Source organism: Pinus tabuliformis, chromosome 9 (genome assembly GCF_031772625.1).
Source record: "Pinus tabuliformis cultivar Carrire ecotype Pingquan chromosome 9, CPIR1, whole genome shotgun sequence".
NCBI lineage: Eukaryota > Viridiplantae > Streptophyta > Pinopsida > Pinales > Pinaceae > Pinus > Pinus tabuliformis.
In genome coordinates this window covers 335085685-335106443 of record NC_142307.1, presented here as the reverse complement: position 1 = coordinate 335106443, position 20759 = coordinate 335085685, and the positions used below count along the sequence as shown (strand labels likewise).

Sequence of the window (20759 nt, the reverse complement as noted above, 5' to 3'; positions counted from 1 at the left end):
AAATCATCACGTACCTGTTTGACCCTGCCAAGATAATGAACTACACTTTCAGCATTATCATCCTGATGTTCTTCAATTGTTATTTGAGTACCATCTTCCTGCTCTCATTGGTACTCTGATAGAGAGTGGTTAGAGTTGTCCACATCTAATATGCATGTGTGTTTCCTCTCACCTGAGGAACCACATGATCCTTTAGATTATCCATCAAAATCCTTTTTGCCTTTGCATTATTTTTTGTGAATTCAGCAAGTTCATCTGCGGCAATAGGAGGTACAACCACTTGCCACGCTATGTCCCAAACTGTTGCCTCCTCAAACACTGTCTGAATTTTGTCCTTCCAAATGGCATAGTTGGATATTCCATCCAGTCTGTCCTCTATCCTTAAGAACATGGCCGTGATTGCTATCCAAAATTTACAAAACCAAGAAAATGGAGAAATGAACTTTCCAACACACCTTGTTGTCCCAAAAGTTCAGTTTGTGTGAAATTTCACCTCATTGTCCCAAAATATCAGTTCGTTGTCCAAACTGAGTTTGTTGTCCAAAAATTCATTTTGTTGTCCCAAACTATTGTTTGTTGTTCAAACTACAATTTTCAGCCTATAGCTCTAATACCATGTTGAAATTTGATGGCTAAAAAAAAGTGTCATGCAATTCCAACCCGGTTTTAATTCCACATTATCATTCTCATTCAATTAAATGTCATTTCCCATAAACATGCATTCAACATATAGAATTATGGAAATGAAATTTCATATTAAAACACATGGCACTGTCAACACATGCTGAAAATAAATATGGTCATAACCAGACCAGCAACACATAAAAATACACAGATTTTTGGTCAACTTAGACCCAGGTAAAACCCCTTCAATCTTCTCCGGGGAAAACCTGTTAGAGAGCTCTTCAAATCTATTTATCTTTCAAGTTCAGGGAAAATACATTTGCAGACAAAAGAAAACAGCAAAATACAACTTATCTCTTCAGCCCAAAACTCCTTGAAAATCGTGCCCACTTTGCCTCGATTTCCATGCCCACTTGAAGCTTAAAATATGTACTGTACGGATACGACTGTACGGACTGTATTGTACAGACTCCGTACGGAATATGCGGATTTTTTTCAGTTCTTTTTTGTTTTTTCAAAAATTTCTCTCAAACGGTGTGCAGCCCACAGCATTTAATGTTGTCTGTATTGTACCTTCTGTTGTCTTTTATGCCTTGATTTCCATGCCCAGCGTTGCCCAGAAATCACTCCTTCAGCTTGTTGCAACAAATTTCTCCTTCAAAACTTTTATCCAACTCTCAGCCTCTTTTCTCCAATCTGCTCATGAGAATGCAGTCTCTCTTTTCTTTTCCCCCTTTTGTTTCCCTAGATGACTTTTGGACAATCCTAAGATATAATGGCTCAGATTCATTTAGATCAAGGGATGAGAATAAATGTGCATTTAGTTCTCACTTTCTATTTTTTAACTCACCCATTAAATAAAGTACCCACATTGTACTTCATGTCATTTTCACTTTATAATTTAACATTGACTTTACCACTTATAAAACTTTATAAAGTCACACTTAGGAAAAGAATTATTTTGGAAATTTTTCCCTAGGTAGAGACTAACCCATGGGAAACCACTTGTCCAAGGCACATTAAAAATAAACAAGTATGTCCTTTGATCTTTGTTTGTATTGAGTCTAAACTTTATAGAAAATGACAGAGAGAAGTCAAAGTGAAGCACATGAGGGTGTGATTAATGATCTCTCTCCTTGAAATCTAATGTACCCGGTGCCTCCAGTGTTGCAGAGATTGTGGCTCTGACAACTGCAAAGTCATCATTTTAGACACTAACTCTTTTAAGGCTAGACTTCTCAGGAGAAGAAGCAATAGGTGTTCCTATCTCTCTGTCAACCAAGCATATGCTTGGAGGTCAGTTATTAAATGCAAGACTAACTTAGAATGCAAATGCAAGGTGAAATTAGCGAATGATTAATGAAGCAAGATTGTTAAAACCTCGAAGCACTTAAATTACGATTTAATCTGAATTATACGCTAAGTACTTAAGCAAAGATTCAATGGATAATCTCAATCACAGAAATAGATGTCAATCTTGTAAAGTGCCAACAAAGTAAAATAAATGACTGAAATGCACAATTTGCCACCAATTCACAATAAAAATCTCAATGTAAAATGCTAATGACAACTGCTTGAAATTCCAAAACTAGTTATCCAAGAGATGTTCAAATAAGCCAAGTATTCAATTAGGTCCAAGCCAATCAACTATCTTCAGATTTTCCAATGTCATGCAATTAGAGTGAATTTCTTTCAACACCAATTAGTTCAAAGAGAATTAGACTCCAGCAAAGTTACCATTCACTAATCAAATAACGAGAATATCTTAGAAGACAAATACCATCAGTTTCTTAAATCTGATTACTGAACCCAAATATGTTCTGTGTGAATTCTCAAGAGCAAGTATTCAAACTTAGATTCTAATGCCAAAACATTGCTGAAATGAATAATGTGAACAGTCACCTCTACAATGAGCCCAAAACAGAAATTATACAGTGAGATTAAGATGCCAAACTAGTGCCAAATATGTCAAACAAATTCTGAATCAATGAGCTAACAACACTGATATTTCAGAGATATTATTTAGGATAGCAGTAAATTCTCTTACGATAGCAATGAAATATTTAATGTCAAATCAGCATCTAGTATCTCAAACAATTCTTATTTTCTCGAGTATATCCAAAATAAAAGTGCAAACCAGTGCTATGATAAGACTTTAGGCAATGTATGACAATCACTTGAATTATAGATTTATGCCAGAGATTATCTTACCAATGTGTTTGTTTAATATCATTGTTTTAGATGTGATTAGCTTAATGTATTAGACAGTGATAGAAAAAGAGGTTTAGAAAACGAAACCTGAGGCCCTAGGCCTTGAAGCAATTTGCCCAAACTCTTCAAGTGATGAGCAATCTGCAAACACAAACCTTGACTCAAATTCACTCAAATTTTGTCAACGCACCCACTCAGAAAATTATCTTCTCTCCCACAGTTTAGATCTGAATGCCAAAACTTTGCTTTAACTCAGAAAAATTTTTGAAATTTTTACCACAGTGAGGAAAAATTTGTGACAAAGGTTTCAAATTTCATAACAATATTTAATGTAACGAAAAAATTATGGTTTCAAGGCCTAGAGGCCACGTCAAAGAAATGAGAAGGGGTTGCAGCGATGTGACAGATTTTGGAAGGGCAACGTTAGGGAAAGGAGTTGAGAGGAAGCAGTGGGAGGCTACGACAGCAAGGAAGCAAGGAGATGGGGACTGCGGCAGGCAGATCTGAGGATTAAAGGATCAGCAGCAGGGAGATGGAGAAATGTCGCGGGTCTAGAAGGGAAATAGGCCAAGGGGAAGGGATCCACGGGAAAGAAAAGGGAAGAGTGGAGGTAAGGCAGGGAGATAGGAGGCAACAAAGGTGAGGGAAGAGGGAGGAAGGGTTACGGATGAAGAAGGGAGGAGTCGAGAGGGAAACGGAGGAGGGATAAGGGTTGGTTGAAGGCTAAGTGGAGGGTTTATGAGGGTACCATAAGGAAAAAAGGCAAAGGGAGGTTGTCTGGAGGCTACGGCAGGGAGAAAATCCTAGGTAAGGGTTACGTGGAGGAGGAAAATGGCAGTGTGAGTGTTGCAGGCTTGGACAGGGGTGTCAAGGAGGGCTTGAGGGTTGTTTCTGGCTCTAAAGAATAAATTTTTAATCTCATAAACTTTTGCCCAAGAAGTTAAATCTTTACTCCAGACTGATGTATTTTTGTCTTCAATCGATCTCAGAAATTTATGAAACCCCAGATCTGAATTTTCACTGAATGATCTTGCGTTTATCCCTGCAAACAATATTTGAGACAAGATCTTTCCCTCCAGGGCCTAAATCTGTCTCAAAACTCCAAAATTTCCTTAAAGAATTTCAGATCTCCACCTGCACAAAATAAAAATAAAAATAAAAATAATACCCAAGACCAAATATATATACAAAAAATTTAAAAATGAAACCCCAAATCCCCAATGTTAGAAAATTAAAACAAAATTACTTCAGATATATACAATTAAAATACAAATCTACTAGATCTGAGGAGTATGAGTCCAACTCCACTCTTATATCTTTAGATATAAGCTTTTTCTAGCCAAATATATCAATTAAACTCAGTATATGAAAGATAAATAATTTTAAATGAGGCACTAGCCAAGAAACCTTGCAAGAGAAACTTCGTTATATAGATACTGAGGTTTCAATCATGAAGGCTCTTCAGATCTTATGCCCTGGGAGTTGGCTGGTCCAATCAAGGACTTCCCCTCACGCCCAAGTTTTACGAATATAAATGATTTTTGCACGCTCAAAATCAAGTTGTCAAATCGATAGAAATATAAAATAACAATGTAATCATACAGAATTAGAGATACCTACTAATTCAAAAAAATTAAAATGCTATCTCAGATCCTATAACCTATGTAATATACCTGCGCAATAGGTTATTCTATGAAGGCTAATAATCAACAACTTATAAAAATATTATTCAACAGAACATTAAGAACAGTATTACCATAAGAAGTAGAAGAGTAACACCAACATCAATTAAAACCCCAGAGACTTTGCGTTATTATTATTCAAAAAAAAAAATACAAGAGAACTTCAAGAGCTAGTACACAATTCAAAAATCGGATCATTTTCTAGACAAATGACCTCTAATTAATAGTTAAATTCTCCAAACGGATAGTTGGTTTGATCTTCGTCAAAGTAATCTCGATCGTTGATAAAGATTTAATTACCTTTTAATCTCCATCGTCAAAATATTTATTTTTTGAGGAATTTCGAATTTATCTTTTAATTCATTTTTAATTAGCTCAAAATTAATTATTTTGAGTTAATTTCCTCAAAAAATTCACTGACTTAACCACCAAAACCCAAGGGTCCAAAATTTCTTGAAATTTCAATATTCCCTTGGTAGGGGTCCTCCAAAAATTAATTCTCTAGAACCCACAAATTTTTTTGATTTTGGATAATTTGTTTTTCTTAAGACTTAATTTTGACTCCATTTAATTAAATTTCTGGCTTAGGAATTTTAATTTATTTTTGTCAAAAAATTTAATTAATTGACACATGAGGGGATTGATAATTTTTCCAACCCTCTAATATTTTAGCACCATGGCTAAAATATTATTTACATAAGATAATTACATTTAGCCCATAAAGAAGGAACACCCATTCATTATAGGCCCTCAATTATTTACTCAATTTTGCAACTCAAATATGATCTGATAGACCAAGTGATTTGTATAAAATAATTTAGCCAATTAGCTAAAATTATTCCCAAATCACTTTTACAAAGACTGGATAAAGAACACTAGGACTCACTTAAGATCTTGACGACAAAATCAACCCTAGCTTCAGGGTGAGGTTGGAGGGAAAAACTCTGTCGATTATTTGTGTTTAAAAACTCAGATGAATCAGTGAGACGAAAAATCTCCTACGATGAAAATCGTCATCAAAATAATAGGCTTACCTAGGTTGTTACATACATTATGGTCTTACTAAGATCATTTACATTATAAACTTGCAGAATGGGCTTACAATTCTGATATACTGATAACTGATGAATCCAGGATGATCTGAATGCTCGAACATGATGGAATCTCCTTGCAAAAAAATGTACTGCTATAGGGTAGTTGACACGGAGTGGTCAACAATACCCTCATAAGGTATGAGGTTATCCCTTCTTCCTTTGATACCTTCATATTGTATAACTCGGTTCTCAAAAATATAACTTCTCCTGCAGTGCTTACAGAGAAATTTCTACCAACTTATCATAGATTTCTTTTGAATTCTCCAACTTTGATGCATAAGGGATGAGGGGATCCTTGATTGATTCTATAAGAATTCTCAAATTAGAGGCTTTTGTGATTTATGATTTAAGTAAAAATCTTCTGAAAAATTCACATTGATAACTTAGGGTGTGTTGACCCTGTCGCTTACACCTACCTACAAGTTAGTGAGAAAAGCCTTCAACCCCACAAGGTGTGGTTGGTGGCAGGGAACTCAGAGAAGGGGTTGTCACACTAAACCCGACTCTCTGTTTGAGCTATCTCCTAGGTTAGCTAAGGGGGTGGTCCCTAATGAAAAGTTAAGTTAAAAGATGTGAGTTTGTAGGAGAGTGTTATAGTGAAAATGGATTACTTTTAAGGATTTATGAGCAAATATGATGTGAGCAACTTGAAATAACAACGTCAATCATTAACATGAGAAAAATCATAAAACCAGTGCCTTATAAGAAATTTGCTCAACAATTTAAAGATATATTTGCTCAAAGTAAAATGCAATGCTCTCAAAAGAGAAAGAAAAGTAACCCTAAAATGTAAACAAAAATTGTTAGCACAATATGTAAGATACAAAATGTTTTTGAGATAATACTCTTTATAAATCAAAACATATGAAACATATCTTGCTCAAAAGGATACAAGAAGAACTCAAATGTTAGACCAATATGACAACATGCAATTGAGTTTGCAACCCAAAATAATAGTACTTGAAAGTGAAATCAACCATTCATGACAATATGCAGTTAAACCAAAAAATGAGTCAATTTCCAAGTACAAGAAAATTAAACTTGTTGCAAAATTAAAAGAGATTACAATGCTTACATCCAAAGTGTCTCTTGAAAAAGATTTGCATGTGAGACTTTAAACCAAAGGAAATGTGATGGAATGTTGTTCTTGGTTCATTTAATTAAATAGTGCTAAGACAAAGTTACCATTGAACTCTAGTCCTCAGACCTCATCCTCGCCCAAATGTTTGGATTTCACAATGAGGAGTCAATAGAGGTAGAGGGTCCTTAAAAGTCTATTCAACCAACTTAAGTTGGAAGTAAGTTTTAATGAGGCTTGGGGCCTTTCTATACTAAAATGCCTAGATGAAGTGCAAATTGTGTTAATTCCCCAAATTAAACTAATGCTTCATGCAAATGCTTCAAAGAAAAATGGTTTACAAAACTTGAGAGCGTATACATGTAGGAATTTAAATACAAGATTAGTAAAAATTTGCATGTGGAGTGAAATGTATTGATTTTAAGCATGCACAATATGAAATTTAAAAGCTAGAAAGCTAAGAAAAAACTAAAAGCAAAATTAGGCCACCCACAAGAATCCCTCCTCTAAATGAGGAAGGGGGATACCATGGAAAAAATCTCAAGCTCCCTCCAACAAATTTTTTTATCTTTTATTAGCGCTTAAACCAGGTAAAAATGCCTCTAAGAGGGCAACCCACAATACGAAAGAGATCTTTACAAAGATGAGGCTAACAAAGCTAGACTCTCTCCCCAAAAAATATAACAACAACAAACTTGAAGATGGAAAAAACTCTCCAAAAGAGATTCACAAGACTCAAAAGGCCCACGGCTTCGATGAGTTTGCAACTCTCTCCCAAGTGCTTATGGCCTCCCTAGAAATTAGTCTTTGGATAGCATGAAAGGGTCCTGCATACACACGAGTGAGTAGTTTTCCAAAGCTTCTCCTCAAGCTCCTTGTTGCCCAATGCTCAAGCCTATGGACTGCAAAACACAAAAAAAAAAATCAATTGTCAGTGTAAAATTAGGAAAAAGAAACCAAAACTAAACTTAGAATTTAATTTACAAAGTACTAGCTCAAGTAATGGGAGTGAACCCCCATACTTGCCTAGTTTTAGAAATGACTCTTGAATAGGAGATATAACTTTGAAAGAAATAGAATCAAATAAGTATTTTGAAGTTTAAATGGAAGATCAAGTAGCTATAGATTAAGAAAACTCCATTTTGCTCTTCGTTGGATTGAAAACTTGAAGCGAAAAAATGGTTGTCTTGAATCGCTGTGATTCTAGGAGTGAGTTGATCTAATTGAGATTTCTCTCACTTCCAGATGGAATTCTGCACACAATACAAAAGATCTTTCCCACACTTGAACACATATTAGTTTGCACAAAATTAGAGCAATATAATGAATAAGATAAACCAAGCATTCCTTCTAAAATGAATTGGCAAGCTTATCCCTAGAATACTACTCTAAATCAATGATATGTGCAAGATAGTTTGCACACATCAATCCAAGCAAAATGGCAAACATAAATTAATATTAATTCAATATGCGAAAATAATTAAATACAATAGCAGTAGTATGAAAGGACATCACCTCATAACACCAAAATAACACCAATTAAATATCCCCAAAGTCTTGATTGTATTAAGAAAGTATGCAAGTACAAAATAGCAGAGTTTCCTCCAGCCCAATAGCTTATTACATGATACAATATGAGAGCCTGTGGCTCTATTATATAGAGAGTTGGGAGCAAATCCCAATGAAGAATGACAATGACAAATGGCATTAGAGCCAATCTCAATGTAGAAGTGATTAAACAAGTGGCATGAGGTGACAATCTCAAAGAGAAATTCGAATTTGTTGGACAGAGTTCCAATGCCAAGTGTAAAAATCGAATTCTGGCAAGTGAACATCGTTTTCTTCTTCCCTTGTGTGCCAAATTCGAATTTTATGATAGAATGACAAGTGTATATGGGTGGTAACCCATGTGAGGACAATTTCCCACAAAAATATCCACCAAATATTCTTCCAAATCCTCCCAAATGTGCATTAACTTCACAAATTCGAATTTCCAAGTAAACAATTTTCTCCTTTAATGCCAGAAATTCGATTTTATTTGAGCACATCTTTTCCTTGATTTTAGGAATTCACATCACCTTGAGACTTCACTTTAACTCCCCCATAATTTTCCACCTCATTTCCACAACATTTAGAATGTGTGGATATTTATTTTTCTCCATTTATTTAATTTTCTGGCTTAATTAATTGCCAGATTTCCCACTAAACATAGGAAAAGTGGGTTTTGAAGGTTCAAAACACAAGTTTAACCCATCAAAATGTGTGATAGTAGAAAGTTGAGGGTGAGAAGTGCAAATTTCATTACTCGTACGCCATACAACTTCTCTAGACATCACTTATTACATTACAAATACAATTTTATTAGCAATTTCCGTAGTGCGGAAAATCTAAAAAATTAAAAAATGACTACCTAGACATAACCAAATTCCACGAAAAATTTTGTGTGATTTAATATGGTAATATGCATCGACTCTAGACACTAAGATGTGTTAGGGGCTCAATGGGGTAAAACATGAGTTGAAAAAACCTATAAAATTATCCGCCTCTGAAAAAAGAGATAATTAACCACATAAAAAAACACTCTAAGGTGTACTCGTTTGTTGATCAAGTCCCAATATCCTAGGCCTGTTACAAACTCAAAAACTCATCATTACTAGTATCACTTATTACAATTCCCTGCAAGGTGTGGAATCTAGGTACAAGAAAGATGATGAAAAGATAGAAGTAGAATTAAAAAACTCTGTTGACTGATGATATCTGATGGTACAAGTGTCCTTTGGATTATCCTTGGGCATGGAGTCTTCGTATAATCATCAGGTGCCACTCCAGTGGTCAACAAGGTCCACGCGTTTCGAACCCCTACTAATGTTCATCATTAGGACAAAGATGGAAAGCAAGATCAAGAGATCAAATATTTATATTAGAGATGCAACAGTAAAATCCTAACCATCACTAGGATAAATATTATAAAAATAAAATGGAACGTTATAGGATTCTAACAAATAATTAAGATAAACAATTTATTATTTAATGAATTAATAATCTATTTATTAAAATATTTTTATTTATCTAGTATTTACCACTAATATTATCTAATTATAACAAACTATAAAAACAATACTACTTTTTCATAACTCTTATTTTAATATAATAAGAAAATTCAACTATAATCAATATTACAATAATAAATAAAAGAGAACAAAAAGAAAAGTTACGAACAATTTAATTAAAAATAAATAAATAATAATAATAAAATTAAATTTAAAAAAATCAAAATAAAAATCAAAAATCAAAAATGAAATTAAAATCATAATTATAAACATATAAGAATATGGAGAACTAGAAAACGTATTATGGAAGCTTGGGCCGGGGGGGGAGCGAGGATGAGTACTGCAGGATTCCGTAAGGGTTTCGGTTAACCCTAGGTTTTTACTACATCCTTGTTACCATTACTGCACCGCGTACCCGTAGCCGACAGTTAGCAGCCACCTTTCCCGTTCTTGGCCCATCCGTCGTTTTCAGGATGTCTTCTTCAGCTAGTATATTGGGAGATTCAATGGAAACGGAGGAGGTGGATTATACCGAGGACCCGCAACCTGATCGTGTCATTTTTGGGTGCCCTGTTTTCTCATCTTCGGAAGCTGGCCCTAGTCTCCCGTCGGATCCTTTTCCACCAAATACATCACCGGTGGTTGCCTTGCCGGAGCACTGTTCAGCTCCTCCTTTCGCTGGGAATACCTCCCTGGGTTCCCCTGCTCTGGACATTCCCCCTCTGTCCCCTGGGACCCTTCATATATTGTCTGCAATCTCGCCTCCATCGCCCTCATTCAACCTGAATCCGCCCATTACATCTTTCTTCGCCGCGACGTCTGCAGGTCCTCATCCTTCGGTGGCCCCAAACCCTTCTGTTCCCCTCCATTCGCCATCGGGTTGTTTCGAGACTCCAGCAGTCAAGGTTAGGTCTGCTAAATCCATCCCTCTGGACGGCTCCCCGGACCCATTGGCGGACCACCCATCTGCACCTCGTTCGGGGAAGAGAAAAACTAAGTGCGTGAAATCGACCTCAAAGGATATCTCGATCCGTTTCGGTGAGACCTCTGCAATCGGGGAAGCAACTATCATGGCTAGCACTATACTTGTCGGACATGTTCATGGAAGGGCGTATTCGGCCACTCGACTCACTCTGGGTCAAGGAAATCTGGGGGGGCATTCTTAAAGAATTACCTGAGGTTCAAGTTTTACCTAGAGGTTGGTTCGCTCTCCATTTTGCAAAAGAGAACTACACAGACTTGGTGCTCGCCAGATACTGGCACATTGAGATGGCGCCGGTCCTATTAAAGAGATGGAGTCCTCTCTTTGATCTTGAGAGAGAACAAATTGGGGCCGGTCCATTATGGGTTCGCTTGCCAGGGCTCCCTCTATAGTACTGGTGTGAGGAGGTTTTCATTCGCATAGGGAATGCCCTGGGGACTTATCTTGACCATGATCGCACATTCGTGGAATCAAGGAACAGAACCCTTGCTCGTATTCTGGTACACTTGGATACCCGCGAGGGTTTGGAGGAGAAGATTACCTTGCATTGGGGGAAATACACCAGGATACAGATTTTGGACTACGAAGGGGTTCCATTTCGATGTCGACGATGCCACAAGGTGGGGCACATATTCAAGGACTGCCCCCTCAACAAGAAACCAGAGGATACCCCTATATCATCCACTGCACCCTCCAGGACTGTCTCGCCGGCTATCCAGCGTTCTCCTGCGCCGGGACCTACTCACTCAGCCAACATTTCTCAAAAGGCAGCGGACGAGGCTCGCAGAACTCTCTCGCCGCCGGTCACTAGATCTCGGGCAGCTGCAGAAGCCACCATAGCTTCGGGGAACATAACAACAGTGCTGACGAACTATCCAAGGCGGCCACGACACTTCCCCGAGGAGAGTGGTTGATCCAGGAACAGCGTGGGTCAAATGCATACCAATATTACCATCGACCTTATATAGACCCACATTACCACAGGGCGGATAGCCCATGAATTGAATATCTGATATTTTTTGAAATTTTGTACAGTTTTTTGTTTATATTGGACAGGAAATATATACATGGCCCTGTGCGGCAAATATGTACTTAAAATAGAAGGACTGAATGAACATCCTGCGTGATGTTTCTGGTATTTATGTTGATATTTTTTGATCTTCTACCGAGCCCTCAAAGGTTGACAGACACATAGCATATGCATCGTGCATCTACAGTATGTAATTTTTCAAGTTTAATGAAAGATTACGATTTTTCCAGTGGAAAAAAATATGGAGAACTAGATAAACACAGAAAAATAAATTTTAGAAAAACACAACCAAGACAAGAGAAGGAAACCGAGGGGAGAAAAATGAAAGGGAAGGGGCCTAGGAATAAAGGGATGGGACCCATGAACTGTTGATCTTCCATCCATCGTCCCTATTAAGAGTATTAAATCCCTTCTCAATTTCAATGGCCTCCCTTAATTTACGGTGATGGAAATGATCAACTCTAGTGAGGACCTTGGAATCCTCTAAACAGATATGGTGTTTTTTCTTTTCAGGGTGTTCAACTAAAGCAGAGGAGCGAGTCCTACAGTGTCTAAGGTTAGTTGCATGCCCTTGAATCCTATGATATATGGAACGACCGGTCTCTCCAATGTAGATGGTTCCACGGGAACATGGAACCAAATAAACACCCTTCACGTTTTTAGGATCCACAGGGCTTTGACGGATCTTAAAGAGCCACGAATTGTTCTTAAGGGTCTAAACGTGTAAACAACCTTGTGCCTCCTAAGAATCCAAGCAATCTTGTTTATAGTCCCTTGGATAAAGGGAAGTTGGACACCATAGACCACTTCAACCAGTTCTTTCTTAGTCCTAGGACCCTGGTTAGCTTTTAAAAAAGCTCTGATACCTTGGAATCTATTATAACCATTCTTCTTAAAAACACTAAGGAGATGGGTTTTCTCATTCACAAGATGGTCTTCATCAGAAACCCTTAAAGCCCGAGTTGCTAGTGTGTTGAGAACACCTAGCTTTTGGGTTGGATAGTGATGGGATTTTGCATGTAAATATTGTTCAGTGTGGGTTTTCTTACGAAAGACCCGGTGAGAGAAAAAATCATCATCTTTTTTCGAGATAAGCACATCAAGGAAGGGTAAGCTTCTGTTAACTTCAGATTCCATGGTAAATTTGATGGAACTGGATTGATTGTTGAGATGCTAGAAAACAAATCTAACTTCTCATGACAATGGAGCCATAAGATGAAAGTATCGTCAACAAACCCTTTCCATATTTTCGGTTGAAATTAAGCAGAAGCTAAAGATTTAGATTCAAAATCCTCCATGAACAAGTTCACAACAACAAGAGAAAGGGGAGAACCCATCGCTACCCCGCAAGTCTGTTCATAGAATTCACCTTCAAAGCTAAAGAAGGTCGAGGTAAGGCAAATCTCCACAAGCTTGGTTGTATCAAGGTCAATTATGCGATTGATTACTTCAACAGCCTCCTTAATAAGGATGTTGGTGTAAAGAGAAACAATATCAAAACTAACCATAATATCATCAGGCTCAAATTTAACCTCTTTTAACTCACTCACGAAAGAGAAAGAGTCCTTAACAAAATAACCAGACTCACCAACCAAAGGCTTAAGCTTTCAGGCTAAATATTTAGCAAGGAGATATGTAGGCCCACCTATGGTATTGACAATGGGTCTAAGGGGAGCCCCTTCCTTGTGAATCTTAGGAAGCCCATAGATTCTAAGAGTGAGAGGGTTGCTTTCAATAAGCTTGTGGCTTATGGAACTAACGGATTTATTAGATTTGATATCCAAGGCAACAACTTTTGAAACCTTTTTAAGGGGGTTCTTATTGAACTTTCTATAGCTCCCACTGTTGCACAAGTGATCAACATTTTTCTCCGGTAATCCTCTCTATCTAAAATCACAACCGCCCCTCCTCTTTGGCGTATCCTTCATCCTTTGCGCGTTCAAATTATCCCCTTTCCGAAGTGATGAGCCTGCCTCCGTTGACCTCTGCTACTCATTATTCCCCAGTTTCGTCCTCTAAGTTGGAGGTTCCCTATTCTCCTCAGTCCGCAAATCCTCCATTTGTTTTTAATAAATTTGATATGATTGGAATTAATCACATAACTGATAATAATATATATTATAAAATTAATAATAGGAATAATATTATATGTAATAACACTGATAATGTTGGTTACAATAAAAATTCGAATAATATCAACTTTAATAATTCTAAATGCAATAATCTTAATAGTTCTAACAACAACAAGGATTTTAACTTCGAGAATTCTAATGATTATAATAACAAAAATATCTATAATAATTTGGATAGCAGCGATGCTATAGTTAATGTCAAGCCTCACTAGCACAAACGGTTAAGGATGGGCCTCGTCAACAAGGCGACCCAAGGTCAAACCTCACGGGGGGTGGTTGTGCCCTGTGCTAGGGGGAGGAGACATGCTAAAAAATCCAGTCAGCTAAGGGCTAGTGTGGCCCAATTCGGGTGCAATCCCCAGGTGACTTTGACGGCTTAGATGCCCTTGGGTCACGGATCCTCAAGCCACAAGTCAAGCCTGGAGGATCACAGACAACTTGACAAAAAAAATGATTTAGTTAATAATAATAATTCATTATCCCCCTCTTTTAATAAAAGGGTTAAATTTTATCGTCTTCTTGAGAAAGGGTTAAATTTTTCCCTTGCCCCAAGGAAGATCCTGGTTGAAGAGACCATCTGCTTCATTGAACACGACATCAAGGAGTTGCCTGATCACATTAAGGATGTCATTAGGCAAGATTGTTTCATTATTCTTAGGAAAGTTAAGCCCCCTAAGATCAATATTAACAAGTCGGAATTCGAAGCCCTTAAATCTTTGAACAATACCCCCAACATTGTAGTCCTTAAAGCCGATAAAGGAGGGGCAGTTGTCATTTTAGATAGAGAGGATTACCGGAGAAAAATGTTGGATCACTTGTGCAACAATGACACCTATAGAAAGATCAATAAGAACCACCTTAAAAAGGTTTCAAAAGTTGTTGCCTTGCCTATCAAATCTAATAAATTCGTCAGTTCCATCAGCCACAAGCTTATCAAAAGCATCCCTCTCACTCCTAGAATCTATGGGCTTCCTAAGATTCACAAGGAAGGGGACCCCCTTAGACCCATTGTCAATACCATGGGTGGGCCTACGTATCTCCTTACTAAATATGCCCGGAAGCTTAAACCTTTGGTTGGCAAGTCTGATTCTTTTGTTAAGCACTCTCTCTTTCGTGAGTGAATTAAAAGAGGTTAAATTTAAGCCTGGTGATATTATGGTTAGTTTTGATATTGTTTCTCTTTACACCAACATCCCTACTAAGGAGGTTGTTGAAGTAATCAATCGCATAACTAACCCTGATATAGCCAAGCTTGTGGAGATTTTGCTTACCTTGACCTTCTTTAGCTTTGAAAGTGAATTCTATGAACAGACTTGTGGGGTAGAGATGGGTTCGCCCTCTCCCATTGTTGCGAACCTATTCATGGAGGATTTTGAATCTAAATCTTTAGCTTCTACTCAATTTCAACTGAAAGTATGGAAAAGGTTTGTTGATGATACTTTCATCTTATGGCCCCATGGTCATGAGAAATTAGATTTGTTTTTCAGCATCTCAACAATCAATCTAGTTCCATCAAATTTACCATGGAATTTGAAGTTAACGGAAGCTTACCCTTCCTTGATGTGCTTATCTCGAAAAAAGATGACGATTTTTTCACTCAACAGGTCTTTCATAAGAAAACCCACACTAAACAATATTTACATGCAAAATCCCATCACTATCCAGCCCAAAAGCTAGGTGTTCTCAACACACCAGCGACTCGGGCTTTAAGGGTTTCTGATGAAAACCATCTTGTGAATGAGAAAACCCATCTCTTGTGTGTTTTTATGAAGAATGGTTATAATATATTCCAAGGTATCAGAGCTTTTTTAAAAGCTAGCCGGGGTCCAAGGTAGAAAGTGTTGGTTGAAGTGGCCTCTAGTGTCTAGCTTCCTTTTATCCAAGGGACTACGGAGAAATTTGCTTGGATTCTTAGGAGGCACAAGTTTGTTTACACCTTTGACCCTTAAGAACCATTTGTGGCCCTTTAAGATCCATCGAAGACCTTGTGGATCCTAAAAACGTGAAGGGTGTTTATTTGGTTCCATGTTCCTTATGAACCCCCTACATTGGAGAGACTATTCGTTCCATATATCAGAGGATTCAAGAGCATGTAGCTGACCTTATACACTGTGGGACTCGCTCCTCTGCTTTCGCTGAACATGTTGAAAAAGACAAAACACCACATCTGTTTAGAGGATTCCAAGGTTCTCACAAGGGTTGATCATTTCCATCGTCGTAAATTAAGGGAAGCCATCGAAATTGAGAAGAGATTTAATACTCTTAATAGGGACGATGGATGGAAAATCAACATTTCGTGGGTCCCATCCCTTAATTCCTAGGCCCCCCCTTTTTGTTTTTCTCCCCTCCTTGATCTCATCCTCTTGTCCTGGTTGTATTTTTCTAAAATTTATTTTTCTGTGTTTATCTAGTTCTCCATATTTTTATATGTTCATTATTATGAATTTCATTTCATTTTTTTTTTCATTTTCATTTTGTTTTTTTTTTCATTTTTATTTTTATTTTTATTTTCATTTTCATTTTGTTTTTATTTTCATTTTCATTTTTTTCATTTTCATTTTGTTTTTATTTTTCGTTTTTTTTTCCATTTTTTTCCTTTTTATTTTTCCCTTTCATTTTCATTTTCATTTTCATTTTACTTTTGTTTTTATTTTCATTTTTATTTTATTTTTTCATTTTCATTTTTTTTATTTCGTTTTTTTTTTCCCTTTTTATTTTTCTGTTTTGTTTTCATTTTCTTTTTCTTTTTTTTCCTTTTTATTTTTCTGTTTCATTTTCATTTTCTTTCTTATTCTCATTCTCATTCTCGGTTTCCATTTCCATTGCATTTTCATTTTCATTTTCATTTTCCCTTTCCCTTTCCATTCTCATTCATATTCCCATTCCCATTCTCGTTCTCAATCTCAATTTCGTTTTCATTTTCATTTTTTATTTTTCGTTGTCATTCTCATTCTCATTCTCATTTTCATTAAATAATTTAAAAAATAGATTATTAATTCATTAAATAATAAATTGTTTATCTTAATTATTTGTTAGAATCCTATAACGTTCCATTTTATTTTTATAATATTTATCTGTGTCTGTTAGGATTTCACCGTTGCATCTCTAATATAAATATTTGATCTCTTGGTCTTGGTTTCCATCTTTGTCTTGATGATGAACCTCAGTAGGGGTTCAAAACCCATCAACCCTAAGTTATCAATGTGAGTTTTTTGGAAGATTTCTATAAGGATTCTTTGAGCCCTTATTTCCCTTTTCATATATTTCGATAGAGCTTGAGCTTCTTCTTGTGAAGATTTGGTGATTGAACCCTTAACATGACCAATAACTTCATTCTTTATGATGATCAAATCTGTCCTCTTCTTCCATGCAAGGAAATTTGATGACCAAAACAATTTGTTGCTCTCCTTGCATAATGAAGTCATTTTGATAGTAGATTCAGACATAGATATAAAGGTACTTACTTGTCAAGTGAAGATATCTTCTACTTGATGACTTTCTTGATTTTGATGATGTTTGCTTCCTTGAAGATGACAATACTTCTTCTTCTAGAGATGTCTTTCTTCAAATATGCTTGAGATGTAATCCTTTCTTCAAAGAGATGGAGATCACCTTGATTCCTTTGATGATGATGGCAATGCTTCTTCTTGCTTTCTTGGGATAGAGATTTCAAGATGCTTCAAATGTGTAGTCCTTCTTTCTTTGAGTGGAGGTCCTCCTTCTTGAAAGTACTTGAAAGTAGAGTCTTTGAGGTCTTCTTGTTGTTGTTGCTTCTAGATGGTGTGATTCTTGAGATGAGATGGATAGTCCTCTTTGATGCTCTTGATGATTTGATGTCCTTGATGCTTCTTGATGGTCTCCTTGTGCTTGGCTCTAGTGCATCCTTCTTCAACGATCTTACGCTGCCTCTTCTTATTGTTGTCACCTTTGCTTTGATACCATGTTGAGAAATCTAGGGCAGCTAGATTAGGTGATTTCTCTTACTTTGATAACTGCTTGTGATGTATTTTTATTTAACTTGATTAGCTTCTTCTTTCACTTGATTATAATTAGTGTTCTTATCATCAAACAGCTACCAAACAATAAAGAACAATGGGACATGACACCACAAGATATAGGCCATCAGCCAGGGCCAAAACCTCTCCTCTTGAGAGGAAAACCCACAAGAACTCTTCTCTTCTTATAGAACTTCAAATGACGAATTCCAAGACCTATGACCCTTGACCAAGACCCCTCCAAGACCAAGTCAAACTTCTCCTTTGAAGAACTTTCTTCTAGCAAAGTCAACCCAAGTCAAACTAGCTTCACAATGCAACTCTCTTCTTCGACCTCAACTTTGGACCTGTAATTATGACTATAATTTTGGCTACTACAAAAACCCTAGTTTCTGCATGTGTGGGAGAATTTGGTGTTATTTCCCCTTCTCTCTCCTTCACTTGAGATGGCTTATTTTCCTAAGTGATTCGGCTTGCAAGGGAGACTTCTTTTAGAGATAAATCTCGGCTTCTTTGTGTGACTGCAATTCGGTACATGATGCAACAAGATTTAATGCCCTAACTTCGCACATGTGAATCAAGAGAGCCCAAAACAATCTTTGAAATACTTTGATTTATCTTTCTTCTTATCTCCTCCTTCTTCCCTCGATGTGAGACTTCTTCTTGTCTTTAGATCAAACTTCTTAGATGTGAATGGATGTCCCTTAGAAGAGGTTGAGTACTCTTATTTATAGGCTTCTTCAAGTTCCCTAATAGCTCGACTTGTTCCTCTAGGCAGGCCGACTTGTGATCCTTTGAAGGCCAACTTGTTGTAGCATTATGACAAGGTCTTGGAGGGTCTTTGACTCGAATCTGACTTAAATAATTTTTTCTTTACAATATGTAACATGCCCAAAAGGGTCTTCCATACTGTTATAGTGGCTACAACCACCCTCCAAAATTTTGGCCCGCATGCAAAATTCGGAGCCTACCTCGGATCCTACGATCGATTATCCTTGGTCGCTTGTGGATAAGCTGATGATTTCAAGCTCCCCTCCTTGATCCTAAAGAGTTGTCTGCGTTCTCATCTTATGTAGCATATGTCATTTTCGGGCACAGGGGTTGTTGTTTGTCATGCAAAGGGGATGGTGTCTTGCTTTAAGGGAATTGTGCATGTATGAGTGGTTGTCATCACATAGACATGTTTCACACTCACCTCACGCACTCACGTCACAAAGGTTGTTGCATCAAGCAAAGTATGTCTTATGTATTCTAGATGGTCTACATTGTGTCACTAAGTGTCTGTGTGCAATCACAGTCGAGTCCTATCAATGTTTGCATATGTTTCACTGATCTCACACTTAGCCATTTTCCCAAGCAACCCAGCCTCATCCAGCTTCCCGGAACTATACGCTTTGTTTCTGCAACCATCAAGCTTCCTCCCTTGCCTGCTGAAACCCCACAGTGCGCAGAGACACTGTCAAACCAGGATGTAACTCCTCAAATGAAATTATGTTATTCATTTAGGTTGTTCAATATTATATACAAGAGGGAGTGATTGTTCAGTTCATCTCCCGATGACTCTCCATTTCCTCTATTATTTATTTACACTAATTACAGTTGTTCACCCAATCCCTATGATTAAGTGTCAACATTCCCCCCCTTAATCTGAAGGGATGTTGGTGAGTCCAAGCATCGTTCTGAATCTTTCAAGCTTTTCTCTTCCAAGCGCTTTGGTGAAGATGTCTACAATCTGCTCATTAGTGGAACAATGGCGAAGATGGATTGTTTTGGCCTCAACATGATGTCAAATCAGATGATATTTTGTATTGATGTGCTTCGTTTGATCATGGAACTTTGGGTTCTTGGCCAACTTTATTGCCGAGGTATTGTCAATCATGAGTGGAGTCGATTGTACTTGTTTTACCTGCAAATCTTCCAGAATTTTCCTAAGCCACACAATTTCTTTTGTTGCATCAACTACTGCCACATATTCTGCGTCTGTTGTGGAATCTACTGAAACTGATTGTTTGCGTGAACTCCAGGAGACAGCTCCTGATCCAAGACTCATAGTGTAACCCGAAGTAGATACCCCAGTTTCTTTGTCTCCATCGAAGTCTGAATCAGAGTATCCAATCAAGCTGAAGTTGCCCACCTGTGTATACTTGATTCCAAAGTCTTAAGTTCCCTTCAAGTACTTTAGAACTCTTTTTGCAGCAAACTAATGTCCCTCACAAGGCTTTTGCATAAACCTGGAGAGAATTCCAACAGCAAACGAAATTTCTGGTCTGGTAGTAGTCAGGGAGTTGAGACTTCCTACAAGTTGTCTATACTTTGTTGCATCCTCAAATTCTTTTCCTTCAATGGATGTGAGCTTTAAATTTTGTTCCATTGGAGTAGTCAGAGGATTGCATTCAGTCATGTCAAACCTGTTCAACAGATCTCCAATGTACTTCTTTTGAGAAAGGAATATGGACTTCAGATGTTGAGTTACTTCAATACCAAGATAGTAATGAACATAGCCCAAATCGGTAATTTCAAAACCTTTCCTCAATTCCTTCTTTATGGATGCAATGTAGCTCTCATTGTTCCCTGTCATCAAAAGATCATCTACATATACCACAAGATAAACAACTGTTTTACCAACCTTCTTGACAAACAAAGTTGCATCATCAAGATCATAATGTTTGAAATTGAGTTTCAGAAGATGCTCAGTTAGTTTTTCATACCAGGCTCGCGGTGCTTGTTTGAGGCCATACAAGGATTTCACAAGTTTGCATACTTTATGTTCATGTCCTTTTACAGCAAATCCTTCAGGCTAGGACATAAAAACATTCTCTTTTAGATCTCCATTCAAGAAAGCAATTTTTACATCCATTTGATGGACTTTCCAACCGTTCTG

General features: G+C 37.2%; 1 protein-coding gene across 2 annotated transcripts in view; it reads right to left on the bottom strand.

The window, feature by feature from the left end:
* LOC149148578 (uncharacterized) overlaps positions 1 to 20759 on the bottom strand; it is an 84838-nt gene that overhangs the window by 31795 nt on the left and 32284 nt on the right. Inside the window, exon 2 of one of the 2 annotated variants that reach the window (XM_089440215.1) lies at positions 2923 to 2976. The exons of the other annotated variant lie outside the window; for it this stretch is intronic. Coding sequence (XP_089296341.1) covers positions 2923 to 2976 — 54 coding nt within the window. The remainder of the gene's footprint in view (positions 1 to 2922; positions 2977 to 20759) is intronic. 2 annotated transcript variants of the gene reach the window in all.